Source organism: Lactuca saligna, chromosome 5 (genome assembly GCF_052625555.1).
Source record: "Lactuca saligna cultivar CGN05327 chromosome 5, ASM5262555v1, whole genome shotgun sequence".
Taxonomy (NCBI): Eukaryota; Viridiplantae; Streptophyta; class Magnoliopsida; order Asterales; family Asteraceae; genus Lactuca; species Lactuca saligna.
Genome location: NC_136421.1, coordinates 256,092,116 through 256,107,145, shown reverse-complemented (window position 1 = coordinate 256,107,145; position 15,030 = coordinate 256,092,116). Strand labels below are relative to the sequence as shown.

Genomic DNA, 15,030 nt, shown 5'->3' with positions numbered 1-15,030 from the left:
AACTATTGATTTGATAAGGAAAAAGAGACAGAGCCTCATTTTTATTTGAGGTACATATGATTTTATGTTTTTTCAGTAATACCATCCCTCTCAAATACCGCAATTAGCTGAATTGCAAATTTTAAATTGACAGGAAACTTTTAATTTGTCATTAATCTGACTGTTTACAATAATCTATGCATCTGGTGGTGGTGTATGTTACAGTCCATGTTCGTTTTTTTTCCCTAGACTTGCCTATGGGACTTCTGGACAAGATATGGAATTTCTCTTATTTTTATTTTATTTTAAGGAACTTTATATGCAAGTTCTAGGCACTACCTGATTAATCTTATAAATTTTTATTATCGAAAGAGGTAGTTAGCTATACCTTTAAAGGCGGATGGTTATCACGGTACTTTAATTTCTATTTTGGTATTGAATGTTCATTATCTGTCCCTGTCATTCAACTTCTTATACCTAATTAGCTATCTCACATATTCCACCATTCTTTTACGTATTGTGATAGGACATGTATATGTGGCTATGTCTGTTGTGTGTGTGAGTGAGTGAGTGGAATGTGTGTGTGAGTGGGTGGGATATGTGTGTGCATATGCTTTTCTATGTTATAAATTTTTTATTTCAGTCTTTGTTAAAAATATTTTTATGTTATAAATAAATAAATATGATTATCTATAAAATTCAATAAAAAATCTAGTCATTATATTAAATTTTAACATATTGTAAATGAGTTGCGATTCATTTGAGAAATGAATATAATGCTTTCAACTCTCAAATTGAGAAGAAGCAAGGAACATGATATCTACAAATTAGAGGAAAAATGAAAAAGTACTATTATGTCTCAAACAAAATTAATACGCACCTTTTTGAATAGCTCAATCATTTGGTTCTCTTGGTTCTCAGATAAAACATCCCAAATTTTTATTAAGCTTTGTGGGCAAATAGTTTGAATATAACATATGCTAGTAAAATAAACGACTTTGACCCTCATAAGTATGTTGACTTCATTCCTACTTGGTCTAGTTATGTCTACTACTTTTTAGCAATCTTTGCATGGTCACTCTCTCTTTGTCTCTGTTTCTACCTTCTCTCTTGAGGCAAAATATACATGGTCCATATTAAACCACACACTATGAGTACTCATCATCTTACTTTATCATTCTGAAATCATATATCGTATTTGACTTAACAAATGAATACATGAAATCATAGTCATTTTAAGAAACTTGGGTAGCAGATGTTGTCGTTTTCACACCTTCCCTTTCTTCAAAAAAATATTACATTGATTAAAAAGAAAAATAATATATTCCCATTTTGGTATACAACACTTAACATAAAAGTACCATTTTTTAGTATAACTACAAGAAAAATACCCTTTAATAATGCGCAAACAATAACACTCGCTGATTTACGATACGCATTTTTGTGTGCCCCTAAAAACAATGTCAACCTTCCAAAATTTGAAGAATAGAGGACACGGTATTTTTGCGCGCCCTAAAATTAATGTCCAAGAAACAAAAATAATTTTTACGTCGCTTTATAATTTTTACTAAACGCGCGTTTCTGGACTCCTTGATAGGTAAGGGGAAAACTAAATCCCCCAAAATTTTGAACACCCGCGTTCCTCTTCCTCTCTACTCTCTACACCCGCCAGATCGACTTCATTCTCTCCCTTCCTTCTCTCTGCAAACCCCTTCCTCTCGGATCGACTTTCACTTCCTTCTATGTGCAAACCCTAATCAAACATAATGCATTTGCAATAGTAATATATTCTTTCACAAAATAGACGATTGACCGAAGAATGATTTTCTTTTGATAAATCAGACATCACCAACAACAATAGCTTCCATCACAATTTGTGGTTTCTTTCGGACTCCACCGTTACAACATTGCACCACAACACCAGCCCTGAGCCACCACCACACTGCCTTCGCAACAGCCCAGAACCACCACTACACCCCCACAGGTCTTTCAACAAACCCTAAAAAGTCGTAATCAGTTGTCCCTTTACAGATTTAAAAGTCTTGGTTGTCGTGGATATTGTCGATGTTTCCTCTTCTACTATCAACTCTCTCAGTTGTCGCTGTTGGTATTGGTGGTGCGACGGCGTGGGTTGCCAGTGGCGGTGACTGGAGGCGTTGTGGTCTTCAGGTCTCGCAAATCGATTGCGTCATCGCAGTTCAGTTTTACCGCTATCAGTTCCGATCAATTTAGTCTACGTAACGTCGCTCACCACCATGGTCCAAGCCACCGTCGCTCTCCATCACCGATTGTCTCTACAGGTCAGTTAACGTCTATTATTTTAAATTACGATGCCTTAAAGAAGAAGAACGCTTCCAAAAGTCATCATCCCCGGGGACAACGGGTCAGTTGTTTTTGTTAAATCTGGGTTTATTTTGGGGTTGTCTACTTGATTGGAGTTGAAAATCGTTCTCACTTGAAGCTGATCTCGATTATTATGTTGTCAAAAAGAAAAGTTCGATTTCATGCTTGTTTTGGTGAAATTGGTTATTGATTGTTTGATAGATTTATTATAGATTACTACAGGAGAAACAACTTGATATAAATCACGATCTCCGACCGTAAACTATCTTAAAATTTGTGTTTTTGACAATTCCTTTCTGACATAACTTTATGAACTTCCTAAATATTGGTGTTCAGACTGCAAATGTTGATGCAGTCATCTCTTTTCATGTATATCTGTGTGAATTTTACATAGGTTTCATTCCCTGACTTGCTTATTAAATCCATCAGGTAAGTTGTTCATGTCAATAATACCTCCGGTAGTTCCCGTGCTTCTGGCTCCGACGACTTTTATTAGGTTTTTGGTCAAACGTCTTCTAATACTTCATTTGAAATTGAAAGTCGACATTCCCCTCTTGTAGTAATCCCTTAACACTTCATGAATAAAATTGATTTGTTGTAGTAATGGCCCATTTGGACTTATTCGTGCATCTATTGCTAGTTCTTCAAAAAGAACAAAGTCCTCATCCTGTCCGGAAGCAATAAACAAACAATAACCTTTCTTCTTCCTTCTCGTTATGTGTTGTTTCGTCTGGATGTCTGGTTAATTCTGATTATTAAGGTTTCCATTTTTTTTTTTTGTCTCAGGTATCTTTATTTGCTCTTATTTTCAACATATAGGAGATGGTCGTCTAATCAAACGTCGAATAAGAGATGGAAAAGGTGCTATCTCAGTCCTTCAAGTAACACATAATTGCATATTAGTCCTTGGTTTATACCAGTAATGACACTGGATGTGAATTTTGAAACAATTAGGTGAATTTCCTATGGATTGCCCTCTTCAAGACAGTAGACTACGTGTCCATTACAAGGGCATGCTTCTTGTTGAGAAAAAGATAGTTTTCTATGATACAGAAGTTGATAATGATGGAGAACCTTTGGAGTTTTCCTCAGGGGAAGGGCTTGTAAGTTTTGAGTTTAAATAAAAAATGTGATTGGTGTTAGTTAGTTTTGTTGTAAATTGTAATATGAGGTTGTGATTGTGATTAGGTACCTGAAGGTTTTGAGATGTGTGTTCGACTATGTTGCCTGAAGAGGTATCACATGTCACCTGCCCCCCTGATTATGCTTATGACAAGTTCACAAGGTAAATTTCTGATAACTTAATACATACAAATATGTAAAATTATGAAATGAAGTAATATTGATGTTTGTTTGTTTGTTGTGTGAGTAGGCCAGATAATGTTCCTGAAGGTGCTTATGTTGAATGGGTGATTGAGCTTCTTGGTTTTGAAATGCAAAAGGTAAAACATTTTATTGTATTTTTAGTATTTGAGTTGATGCATCTGGAATTATGGATGAGTCATTTTAGTGGTGTATTCTGTATAATATGTAGGATTGGACTGGTATGGATTGGACTCATCTTGTAAAAATGTCTCTTACATCTTATCGTTACTCGCCCAAAGAATTGAACTTATCTAGCTTAAAGGTTTAATTTCGGATACTTAGATATGAATGCTTGTTAGATCATGGGAGTTAGTGATCATCATCCACGTTAGATAGATTAATTCCACATGTTTTTCATGGTGCACACCACTTGTTTGTAAAAATGCCTCTAACAACTTATCTATATTAAATGATTGATTTCTGATACACATTCTCAATCCTTTCAGCGCCATCTTTATTGGTTTCAGGTTATGTGAAAATGTTGAAGTCATAGGTTTGAAGAGCTCGTTCTACTATCCCAGACAGATGGCATGACATATCAGAAAAAGAGCGAGTCTTGTGTATAAAAGGAGGGGCCAATACTACTCTGATCAGGTAATGTTTTTAACAATATCTTTGTTCTAATTTTTACTAATATTGTCTCTGTTGGTAACACCCTCTCTTTAGCCTCAATTGAAAAACACATAACCACCAACTTATCATCCCTAATATAGATTTTTCTTTCATATTTAATAGATTATTTCATACTTGAAGGAGATACAAGGTAGCTAATGTGTATCTTTGAAAAGCTTCTTGAAGTTGATTTCCTTATATTAGTTATTTGCATATTTACTTTTTTGATAAACACTATATTTTAGCCATCCAAATTGGCCAAGGTTAGTGGTCTTTTAACTCTTATGATCTTATGAACATGGACACTTATAAAAATACATGATTTTAGTTGATTAATTATAACTATTTTCATTTCAGGCTTTTCGTATACCCTTAGGAGCTGTTGGATATTACATTGTTTCCAAATTTACCCCTATGAATACAGATGGTGAATCTGGTGAACCAACGTACATTATATGAGATCGATCAGTTGAAAGTAAGCGAACTTTATATACTTCTTTGATAGTAACTTTTTGTGTAACAAGCTTGTCACCAAGAAGTTGCAACTCTGATAATCAAATTCACGACACAAATGAGAGAAGATAGGAACAACTTTCGATTCTACTTGTTACTATACATTAATAAAATGCTAATTTCCATGACACACACAAAAACAAAAACAAGTAGTTTCCATTTTCTCTAAGAGGAGTCATCTACTTTTGGAATTTTAGATTAATGAATTTGTATTTTTTTTCCAAAGTATTAAATTAAGGATAATTTAAATAATTTGATGAGGGATTAATTATACTTACACGAAGAACTGGAGGGACTTACTTCTAATTACCCTAATCGCTTCAAAGTTTACTATGTATTGAATCAGGTAGGTATTATTCTTAGTAACAAAAAGCCTATGATAAACAAATCAATGATAGTAGGTTGCTGTTTGTTGCATTGAATTAAACCTAATAATTTTTGGGTTTATTATAAAATATAAATTAAAATAAAGGGCCTGGTTTTGTATTTGTGAAGCCACCATAGGGATGGACAGGTGGCGTTGGGTTTGTATGAAAAAAAATGATCCAAGACCATTTACCTGCACCTTCATCTGATATCAAGGTATCTTATTCTAATTCTACTCCTTTCATTCAAACATGTTTTCAAATATTTATTCAACAGTGGTAAAAAAGGCTAAAATACATATTATATGTTTGTTGTGTGAACATATTTTACGATGTGGACCACCACCAGTGAACAAGGCGATAGCTGCTCATCTTGAAGCTTTGGGATATGAATCAGATATGCTATTCCAATTTTAAATTCAAAACCTCCTATTCAGAATTTGAGATTTGAGATTCTGTTTGTTGTATTTGGGATTTTGTTAGCCAGAAGTGTGATGTTAGTTATGTGATGAATTGAAACTAATCTTATTTGTAAGTAAGTTTATTTATTTGTTTTGGACTTGAGCTTAAAATATTCTAAATTACATTTTACAGGTGTACGCATGTTTCCAGCTGGAAGCGGTATGGGTGTTATGTGTGGGATGACTAGAGGCATCAAGATGGCAAGACCCCCCTCTTCCTCCATCATGAATTCCACCACTGGTTTGTTGACTTCCAGTACACCAACACCAACACCTGCTCAAGGAAACTCCATGTTGAGATAATGTGAGGCTATGCATATGATTCGGGTGAGTTTCAGTTTATGTTATCTTTCACTTTATGTAATAATCATGTATAGGGAGAAAACAACTTCTATTGATTTGTTTTATCTTTCCATGGATCGATTATTTGTATGATATTAAATTTTATGCAATGTATTGTATTTTTTGTATAGAAAATTAGTAATTCTATAAATAATATATTTTTTTAACATTTAAAATTACGATACGCAAAAATGTGTGTCATCTTCATTGATGACAGGGGCTTCCTTGATACGCATTGCGTGTCATTAACACGCATGTAGTAATTCTCTCTCTCTCTCTCTCTCTCTCTCGATCTCTCTCTCTCTCTCTCTCTCGATCTCTCTTTCTCTCTCATGTTATTTATCCTAGATACATCTTTTTTTTCCATCTTCTTCTTCCTCAAGAACACTCAAGAACATCTATCATTAGCACCGTCCGCCACCACCCATAGATGAACAATCACACACGAAATCAAATGAACATACAAACACATGAAACCTAAAGAACACAAAAACAAATCAACACAAACATCCATCGATTTTTCAACAGATTCAACACAAACACACACACACACACAAAACCCAAAAATCGATTCTCTCTCTCACACACACACACGCACACACATATCTAAAACGTTATTTTTTTCTTCTGCTTCTCTCATACAGATCTGAGGTGGTGTTTGAACAGACTTGGGTAGAGTTTGACATAAATCCGGTTTTGTTAATGGTCTCATCGTGGGTTTAAGCTACCCTAGCTTCGTCGAGCAGTACATTGTAGGTGTCTCCGCCTCGATTTCCAGTAGCGAAACACCCATCTGAAAACCCTAGCCGCCATGAAACCATAACATCAATTCTCGATCTCCTTTCTCTCGTTGTAGGTTGTCGAGGTTCAAAGGGAGGGCACCAACGATCGAAGCTAGTGTTTGGGGCGAGGCTACCTGGCCGGAGGAGGTGGAGGGGTAGCCTAGTTCGGAGACAGTCGCCGATTTCTTCTTCTTTTGTTGGTGGTAAGCAAGACAAGAGAGAGAGAGAGAGAGAGAGAGAGAGAGAGAGAGAGAGAGGGTATTTTTTCTTTTCTTTTTTTGTTTTCTTCTTTTATTTTTGTAATACAAAAATTAAAAAAGAAAATATAGAGGACAAAATCGTTATTTTATAAAAAATTAAAGCAGAATGGACCAAACTATCAACAAAATGGAAACTTTTTGACAATTTGTGTTAGTCAAAACCTGTTTGGCCCAAAGTGCCAATTTTCGACATACCACATGGATAATTCTTACAATTTTGTTTAAAAACAATAATAAATAGTAGACAAAATTACAAAAATGGTTTATGGCATTAACAAGAAAGAACGACCATGCCATTTTATATTGGACTTAACTGAAAAAATTAAGATCGTCGGAAAAAAAAACATTGGTGTTCATTTCAAACATGAAATTTCTTGACCCCTCGTGCCCAAAATTTCTCAAAATGATATGCGGTATTCTTTTTTTGCAAACCGCAATGACCAAATATATCATAGTTTATTTATAAATTGATTTAAGTTAACAAAAAAACAATATAAAAATGTCTTTGACTTTTGTTTTTTAATTGATTTTGGTTGATTAAACGTCTACCAAGGAAACATAAACATGTGTGACAAAAAAAAAACGTTTTTCTTGTTTATAACATTTTAGCTTTTGTACGAAAAGCTTAACTATTGAATTCAATAATAGCGTTGGGGGTGTGGATTTTACCACTACCTAAAGAGATAGAAATCTTTAAGTTCCCAATCTTGTTTACAATATTTTTTTCTTAGAATTAAGCAGCATGAAATCAAGGTCAAAATCTCGACTTCAACCTTCGAGCCTTTTTAATAGCTTCAACATTCCGTTGTTATTTTATGTTTTTATTTTGTTAGTTTCTTTGGAGGTTACTGAATCACGGATCCTAGTTAAGACATTGCCTCACACTTGAAACTGGGTAAGGTCACTTTCTTTGTAATAGAATTTTGTCAACCGTTTATGATTATTATCATATATTTTCTTTAATAAAGCTTATATGCTAACTTATCATGACATGAATGTGTTGTAAGTTATATTGGGGTAGGAGAATCCAATGACGTTCAATTATTTTACTACTTTATTCCATCTTAAGGGAGCCCACAAAGCGACCCTCTCATTCTTTGGCTTACCGGAGGTCCTGGTTGTTCCGCTCTTTCTACCATTCTTTATGTAATAGGTATTTTTATTCAAATCATTAGATTTTAGTTTCTTTTTTGAGAAAATGTTATTGTAGTTCAATAAACTTTTGTTAGTGCAATGGATTCTTAATGTGTCATTTTACGTGTTAAATAAGGGACTTTTTTTCAAAAATTTTTAATATAAAAAAATCAAGACAAAACTGCAAAAATTCAAAAAATTTTAATATAAAAAAATCAAGACAAAACTGCAAAAATGGTCCTTATGGTATGTATTTTTTCCGAGGTTTAGTCCAAACCTCGTTTCATTTGGCTTCATGGTCATTTTGAGGTATTTTATTTGTGTTTTTGGTTCTTCACTAAATGGAAATGATTGTAATATCCTTCTCATATATATATATATATATATATATATATATATATATATATATATATATATATATATATATATATATATATATATATATATATATATATATATATATATATATATATAGGTTCAGGTTCATTTGAGACCATTTTAATTTTGTGAGACCGTGAGACCAAATCTAAAAATAATTTTAAAATGCAAAATAAATGGAAAAATCCAAAAATTCTTTTTTTAACTATTATTTTCGGAACTTGAATTAGCTAAATAAAATATTAAAAATCGTAAAAAAAAAAATTCCATTTTTTTTTGAAAAATACGTGAAATATTCTAAATAGAATATTACACTGACATATTCTAAAAAATAATTTTAAAATGCAAAATAAATGGAAAAATCTAAAAATTATTTTTTTAAATATTATTTTCGGAACTTGAAGTAACTAAAAAAAATTTAAAAGAATTCTTTTTTTTTTGAAAAATACGTAAAATATTCTAAATAGAATATTACACTGTACATATTCTAAAAATAATTTTAAAATGCAAAATAAGTGGAAAAATCAAAAAATTCTTTTTTTAAATATTATTTTCGGAACATGAGTTAACTAAAAAAAATAAAAAAATAAAAAAATACGTCTCATGGTCTCACAAATTATAGGTGGTCTCAAATGAATGTAACCATATATATATATATATATATATATATATATATATATATATATATATATATATATATATATATATATATATATATATATATATATATATATATATATATATATATATATATATATATATAGGGAAATGTGAATATACCATTAAGGGTATATAAGCTTAGGTACCCAAACTCATAATAATACGTCGTTTTGTTTGATATATTTATTATAATATTGTTAAACTTCAATCCTTAATTTGATTTATATTCAATATTTTTAAATTTTCACTATTATCTGCTTTTTACATCACATCTTTTTGTCGAACACTTACTAGACTATATATATTATTGTTGAAAATGACAATTATGTAAGAGGAAGATAAATATGAAATTTATAAAAATCTTTGAAGTAATTCAATTTAGAAGTTGAATTATAAGAACATTGGATAATTACAATGTCTATATATGATACAAAATGATGTAGTATGGTGAGTTTGGGTACCTAAGCTTATATACCCTTAAGGGTATATTCACTTTTCCGATATATATATATATATATATATATATATATATATATATATATATATATATATATATATATATATATATATATATATATATATATATATAGGGTTAGGTTCATGTGAGACGGCCTAATTTTGTGAGACCGTGAGATGTATTTTTTTTATAGTTAATTCAAATTCCCAAAATAATATTTAAAAAAAGAATTTTTTGATTTTTCCATTTATTTTGCATATTAAAATTATTTTTAGAATATGTACACCTGTAATATTCTATTTAGAATATTTTACGTATTTTTCAAAAAAAAAAGGATTTTTTTTAGTTAATTCAAGTTCCGAAAATAATATTTAAAAAAAGATTTTTTAGATTTTTACATTTATTTTGCATTTTAAAATTATTTTTTAGAATATGTCAGTGTAATATTCTATTTAGAATATTTCACGTATTTTTAAAAAAAACGGGATTTTTTTTAATTTTTTTTAGTTAATTAAAGTTCCGAAAATAATATTTAATTTTTTTTTTTTTTTGGATTTTTCCATTTATTTTGCATTTTAAAATTATTTTTAGATTTGGTTTCACGGTCTCACAAAATTAGCATGGTCTCAAATGAACCTGAACATATATATATATATATATATATATATATATATATATATATATATATATATATATATATATATATATATTATGTTTTTTCTATTTAATTAAAAAAAAGAAATAAATAATAAAGTTGAGCCTCTCTCTCTCTCTCTCCTGTGTAAACCTACTTGCAATCTAACCCTTGTTCACAATCGATTCCAACATTAGAGATGCAATTTCTTTCTTTCAAACATTCGATTCCACCATCAAAGATCTGATTTACCCTTCTCAAACAATCGATTCTTGCATTTAGATGTATTCCCTTCACCTTATTTTCTTTCTTTCCTTTACCGATTGTGTGAGACACACACTGAAGAAGATGAACATGAAACTTGAATCCTGTACAGGTGGTATGACAATACAAAAAAACAACCCAAAATCGAAACTGAAACGATCCATATTAGCCATAGTACACCTTCGAACCCACCATCTCACTTCCCCATTCTATCGCCAACATCCCACTCAGAAATCAAAATCAAAAAATCGAAACTAATAACAATCTAGATCAAGTACAAAAATCAGATTAAAAAATCCAACACAAAGTGCTCATGCTCCAGGATCCACGACAAAGAAGGTGATGTACAAGATTGAAGGATCGTACTTGTAGAGGTGGCGCCGTGTTTATGATGAGAAACAGCGCCGCGTGGTTGATTAGGCTAAAGGAAGCGGTGGGAGAAGTCGTTTTTGGTAGAGACGTATTCTGTTTGTTTGTACTGCAACCTGAGATTGATTCAATTGTTGCCATGGCACTCATCGTCATCCTGGATCAGATGTTCATGTAGAAAGAGGATTTGATTAACATGTAAGTTCAAACTTTTAACTCACCAGGCAAGATGGATCCGATTCCCCTAATTGGTAGGAATTAAATTCAAACTCTCTTTTTGAAAATTAGGCTCGATTGAGGGCTTAGTTTTTCATTTTATATAAGAGTCAAGCTCTGATAATGATGTGCATCCTTGTATCACCCATTGTAATGTTATAGAGTTCCGGGTTTTAGAACCGATGAAGGAGTTCCAGGTTTTAGAACAGACGAATGAAAGGTGGAGTTAAAGAAATCAATGTGGGCTTTTTCTTTAAATCATAAATATCATACATACTTATAAAGCTAACATTTTTTCTTGAATCTCATGCATTTGAATCCTTCATTTTTTTTTTCCTTTCACCACATTCATTTGAAACTCCAATGACTTTTCAATTTCTTAATAATAATAATTACAATTTGGTAATTAGGTTCAATAAATATCAAATCTAAAGTGTAATAATATATAAACTAAATTTCAGTATTAAAATAATATCTTTACTTCTACTTATAAAATTATGTTTCTTTAACTTTTAACATATTATACTTAATTTATTAGTTTTAACATAATGCTGGATGTATACCATTATCATTTTAGAGGTATAATTTTTGAACAATTTGTATAAAATACTTAAATTACTAATTAAAATATAACATTATAGGCTCAACTTAAATATAAATTTTATTTAACTTAAACAACCCAAAGATTATTTTATAAATAGTTAAAAGTGATAAATTGTAGTGTTTTTCTAATAATGATTGTAAGTTGATTAATAAGGTTAAATAAATATCAAACCTAAAGTATAATCATAAATTGACTAAATTTCAATTTTCAAATAATATCTTTACTTCTATTTATAAAGTTATGTCTTTAAATTTTAACATATTATACTCAATTTATTAGATTAAAAATGTTGTTGCATGTAAACCATTATCAGTTTAAAGCTACAACTTTTGAACAGTTTGGACAAAATACTTCAATTGTTAATTTAAATATAATATTATAATGTTAACTTAAATATAAATTTCAGTTCCACTAAAAAAACCAAATAATATTTTGTAAATAGTTAAAAGTGATAAATTATAGTGATAAATGCAAAAACTAGATTTTAATATCAGTTTAACTAAAATATTTCCTAAATATATTTTTATAATCATTACAAATTTTCAAATAAGTAGCTTAAAATAACTTATAATAACAATAATTAAAAATAACTCTATATAAATGATTATATTGTTACCTTTAAAATCAAAAAATAATGTTTGATGTTTTAAATAATTATAATGATAGAAATTAAAACATTAAGCAAATAAATTTTAAAAAATTAATTAACAATAACAGCAACTATAAATAATATTAAACCATATATAATATTTAATTTTATTGATGTGTAACTCGCGAGTAGAAGTCATTCAAACGATTGAGATTATGACGTTATAATAGATGTATATATTATCATATAATTCAGAATAATCAATATATTATATCACATTAATATATGAATTATTATATCAAATTTAACAACAATGTTAGTGTTATATATATATATATATATATATATATATATATATATATATATATATATATATATATATATATATATATATTTGTAAAGACTTCAACTATATAGGTGTTTCTGCGCATTACAATGTCAACTCAAATATAAATTTCAGTTCCATTTAAAAAACTAAAGAATATTTTATAAATAGTTAAAAGTGATAAATTATAGTGATAAAAGCAAAAACTAAATTGTAATCTCAATTTAACTAAAATATTTCTTAAATATATTTTTATAATCGTTAAAAGTTTCCAAATAAGCAGCTTAAAATAACTCAAAATAGCAATAGTTAAAAACTACTCTAAATAAATGATTATATTGTTAGTTTTAAAATAAAAAACAATGTTTGATGTTTTAAATAAGGGAGAATTTCATATATACCCTTCTTAAACATCAAAATATCATATTTACCCAACTTAATTTCTAAATATCATATTTACCCTTCATGAAATTTCTAAATATCATATTTACCCTTCATAAAATTTCAAAATATCATATATGTCCTTTTTAAACATCAAAATATCATATATGCCCTTCTTAAATATCAAAATATCATATATATACTCTTCTTAAATATCAAAATCTCAATGGTAATACCTAAAATATCCTCCATCTACAACATGATAATAATCAACAACAACAAAAACTAAACAATCAAAATATACATTCCATAGAAAGAGTTGAAGATGAATCTTTTTGCCTGTCAAGAGGTCGACATTCCAACAATTTAAAAGTTTACATTCAATTATCATAGACGTAAGGATAATATGGTTAAATTTCTAAATTCTTATAATAATTCTAAGGTATAAAAATAATTATAAAATATTAAAAACATTATAAAAAGGATTTTGGCAAATATGATATTTTGAAGGTTTATGAAGGGTAAATATAATATTGAGAAATTAATTTGGACAAATATGATATTTTGAAGTTTAAGAGGGGTATATATGAAATTCTTTCTTTAAATAATTATAATGATAGAAACTAAAACATTAAACAAATAATTTTAAAAAATTAATTAACAATAAAAACAACTATAAATAACATCAAATCATATATTATATTTAATTTTATTCATGTGTAACTCGCGGGTAGAAATCATTCAAACGATTGAAATTATGAAGTTATAATAAATGTATATATTATCATATAATCAATATATTATATCAATTTAGTATATACAGATTAATATATCAAATTTAACAACAACATTATTGTTATATTTAAAAAAAAATATATTGGTAAAGACTTCAACTATATAGGTGTTTCTGCGCAACGCGCGGGCATTCGCCTATTATATATATAGTTCCGGGTTTTAGAACAGATGAAGGAGTTCCAGGTTTTAGAACAGACGAATGAAAGGTGGAGTTAAAGAAATCAATGTGGGGTTTTTCTTTAAATCGTGTGATATATATATATATATATATATATATATATATATATATATATATATATATATAAGCTCAAAAGAACATTTTAGTCTTTTTAATTTTCTGAGGGATCAAAACCAAAAAATAAGCTCAAAAGGACCTTAATTCAAAAAAATCAAGGTTTGGACAAACCCTCAGAATATATATATATATATATATATATATATATATATATATATATATATATATATATATATATATATATATATATATATATATATATATATATAATCTAGCTCGCCAACAGGAAAGTTCGTTAGCGATAGAAACTCGCAACGGACACTCTATCTCGCCCACTGGCGCACTGAACTTCCCACTAAAAGATTGAGATACAAAAGACCGACTCGCCCCCGAGTCAAATAAAACCAAAGTAGGCAAGGAGTTCACTAAAAACATACCTAAACACAGGTATAACAGATAAGCATAAGAAAAATATAATAAATGAGACAAAGGATAGAAACATACCAACAACCACATCCGATGCTGCCCTGGCCTCATCGGTTGTAAGCTGGAAGGCACCCCCCTGAGCCTTCAGAGGCACCGCCTTAACTGGCCTCCCATCCCCAATCCTTAATGTAGCTGGTGCTGGAACCTATGTCGGCCTGGTTGCGAGCTGTGCAAAGTTGGTCTTCATGTGACCAACCTGATGACAGTGATAGCATATCATCATATCCGATCCAGGGGCGGACTGGCGACAGTCCCTAGCATAGTGTCCTTCCTTGCCACACTTGTGGCACCTACTACCCGCTCGACAAACTCCAGAATGACTCTTACCGCACTTTCCACAAGTGCGGCTCTGTTGACGCCCGGTCCTAGAATCAGCGGTCTTAGGCCGCTTTGGCGCCGTCTGAGAGTGTGTTGGGGCCAGACGCTGCTCCTTCAACTGCAGCTCAATCTCCAACTCACGCCGTCTAGCAGCCTCCTGTAG

At 30.1% G+C, this 15,030-nt stretch overlaps 1 protein-coding gene and 1 long non-coding RNA gene across 4 annotated transcripts; both read left to right on the top strand.

The window, feature by feature from the left end:
* Positions 1 to 1,608: 1,608 nt before the first annotated feature.
* On the top strand, positions 1,609 to 6,070 carry LOC145047452 (peptidyl-prolyl cis-trans isomerase PASTICCINO1-like). 3 transcript variants are annotated; one of them, XR_013682235.1, is made up of 9 exons: positions 1,609 to 2,279; positions 3,109 to 3,183; positions 3,277 to 3,425; positions 3,511 to 3,607; positions 3,695 to 3,764; positions 4,155 to 4,281; positions 4,657 to 4,774; positions 5,308 to 5,394; positions 5,527 to 6,070. XR_013682235.1 is itself a non-coding variant. In XM_078995724.1 (6 exons), exons 3-5 carry the CDS (start codon positions 3,288 to 3,290, stop codon positions 3,733 to 3,735), a joined length of 276 nt encoding a protein of 91 aa, XP_078851850.1. In that variant the 5' UTR covers positions 1,609 to 2,279; positions 3,109 to 3,183; positions 3,277 to 3,287; the 3' UTR covers positions 3,736 to 3,764; positions 3,857 to 3,874. The 3 variants fall into 3 exon arrangements, 1 of the variants encoding a protein (XP_078851850.1); XR_013682236.1 differs by lacking the exons at positions 4,657 to 4,774; positions 5,308 to 5,394; positions 5,527 to 6,070 and adding an exon at positions 4,423 to 4,451; XM_078995724.1 differs by lacking the exons at positions 4,155 to 4,281; positions 4,657 to 4,774; positions 5,308 to 5,394; positions 5,527 to 6,070 and adding an exon at positions 3,857 to 3,874.
* A 1,643-nt stretch (positions 6,071 to 7,713) lies between these two features.
* On the top strand, positions 7,714 to 11,437 carry LOC145047453 (uncharacterized). Its single transcript, XR_013682237.1, has 2 exons — positions 7,714 to 8,175; positions 10,872 to 11,437. It is a non-coding gene; the product is annotated as an uncharacterized LOC145047453 (long non-coding RNA).
* The last annotated feature ends 3,593 nt before the right edge of the window (positions 11,438 to 15,030 follow it).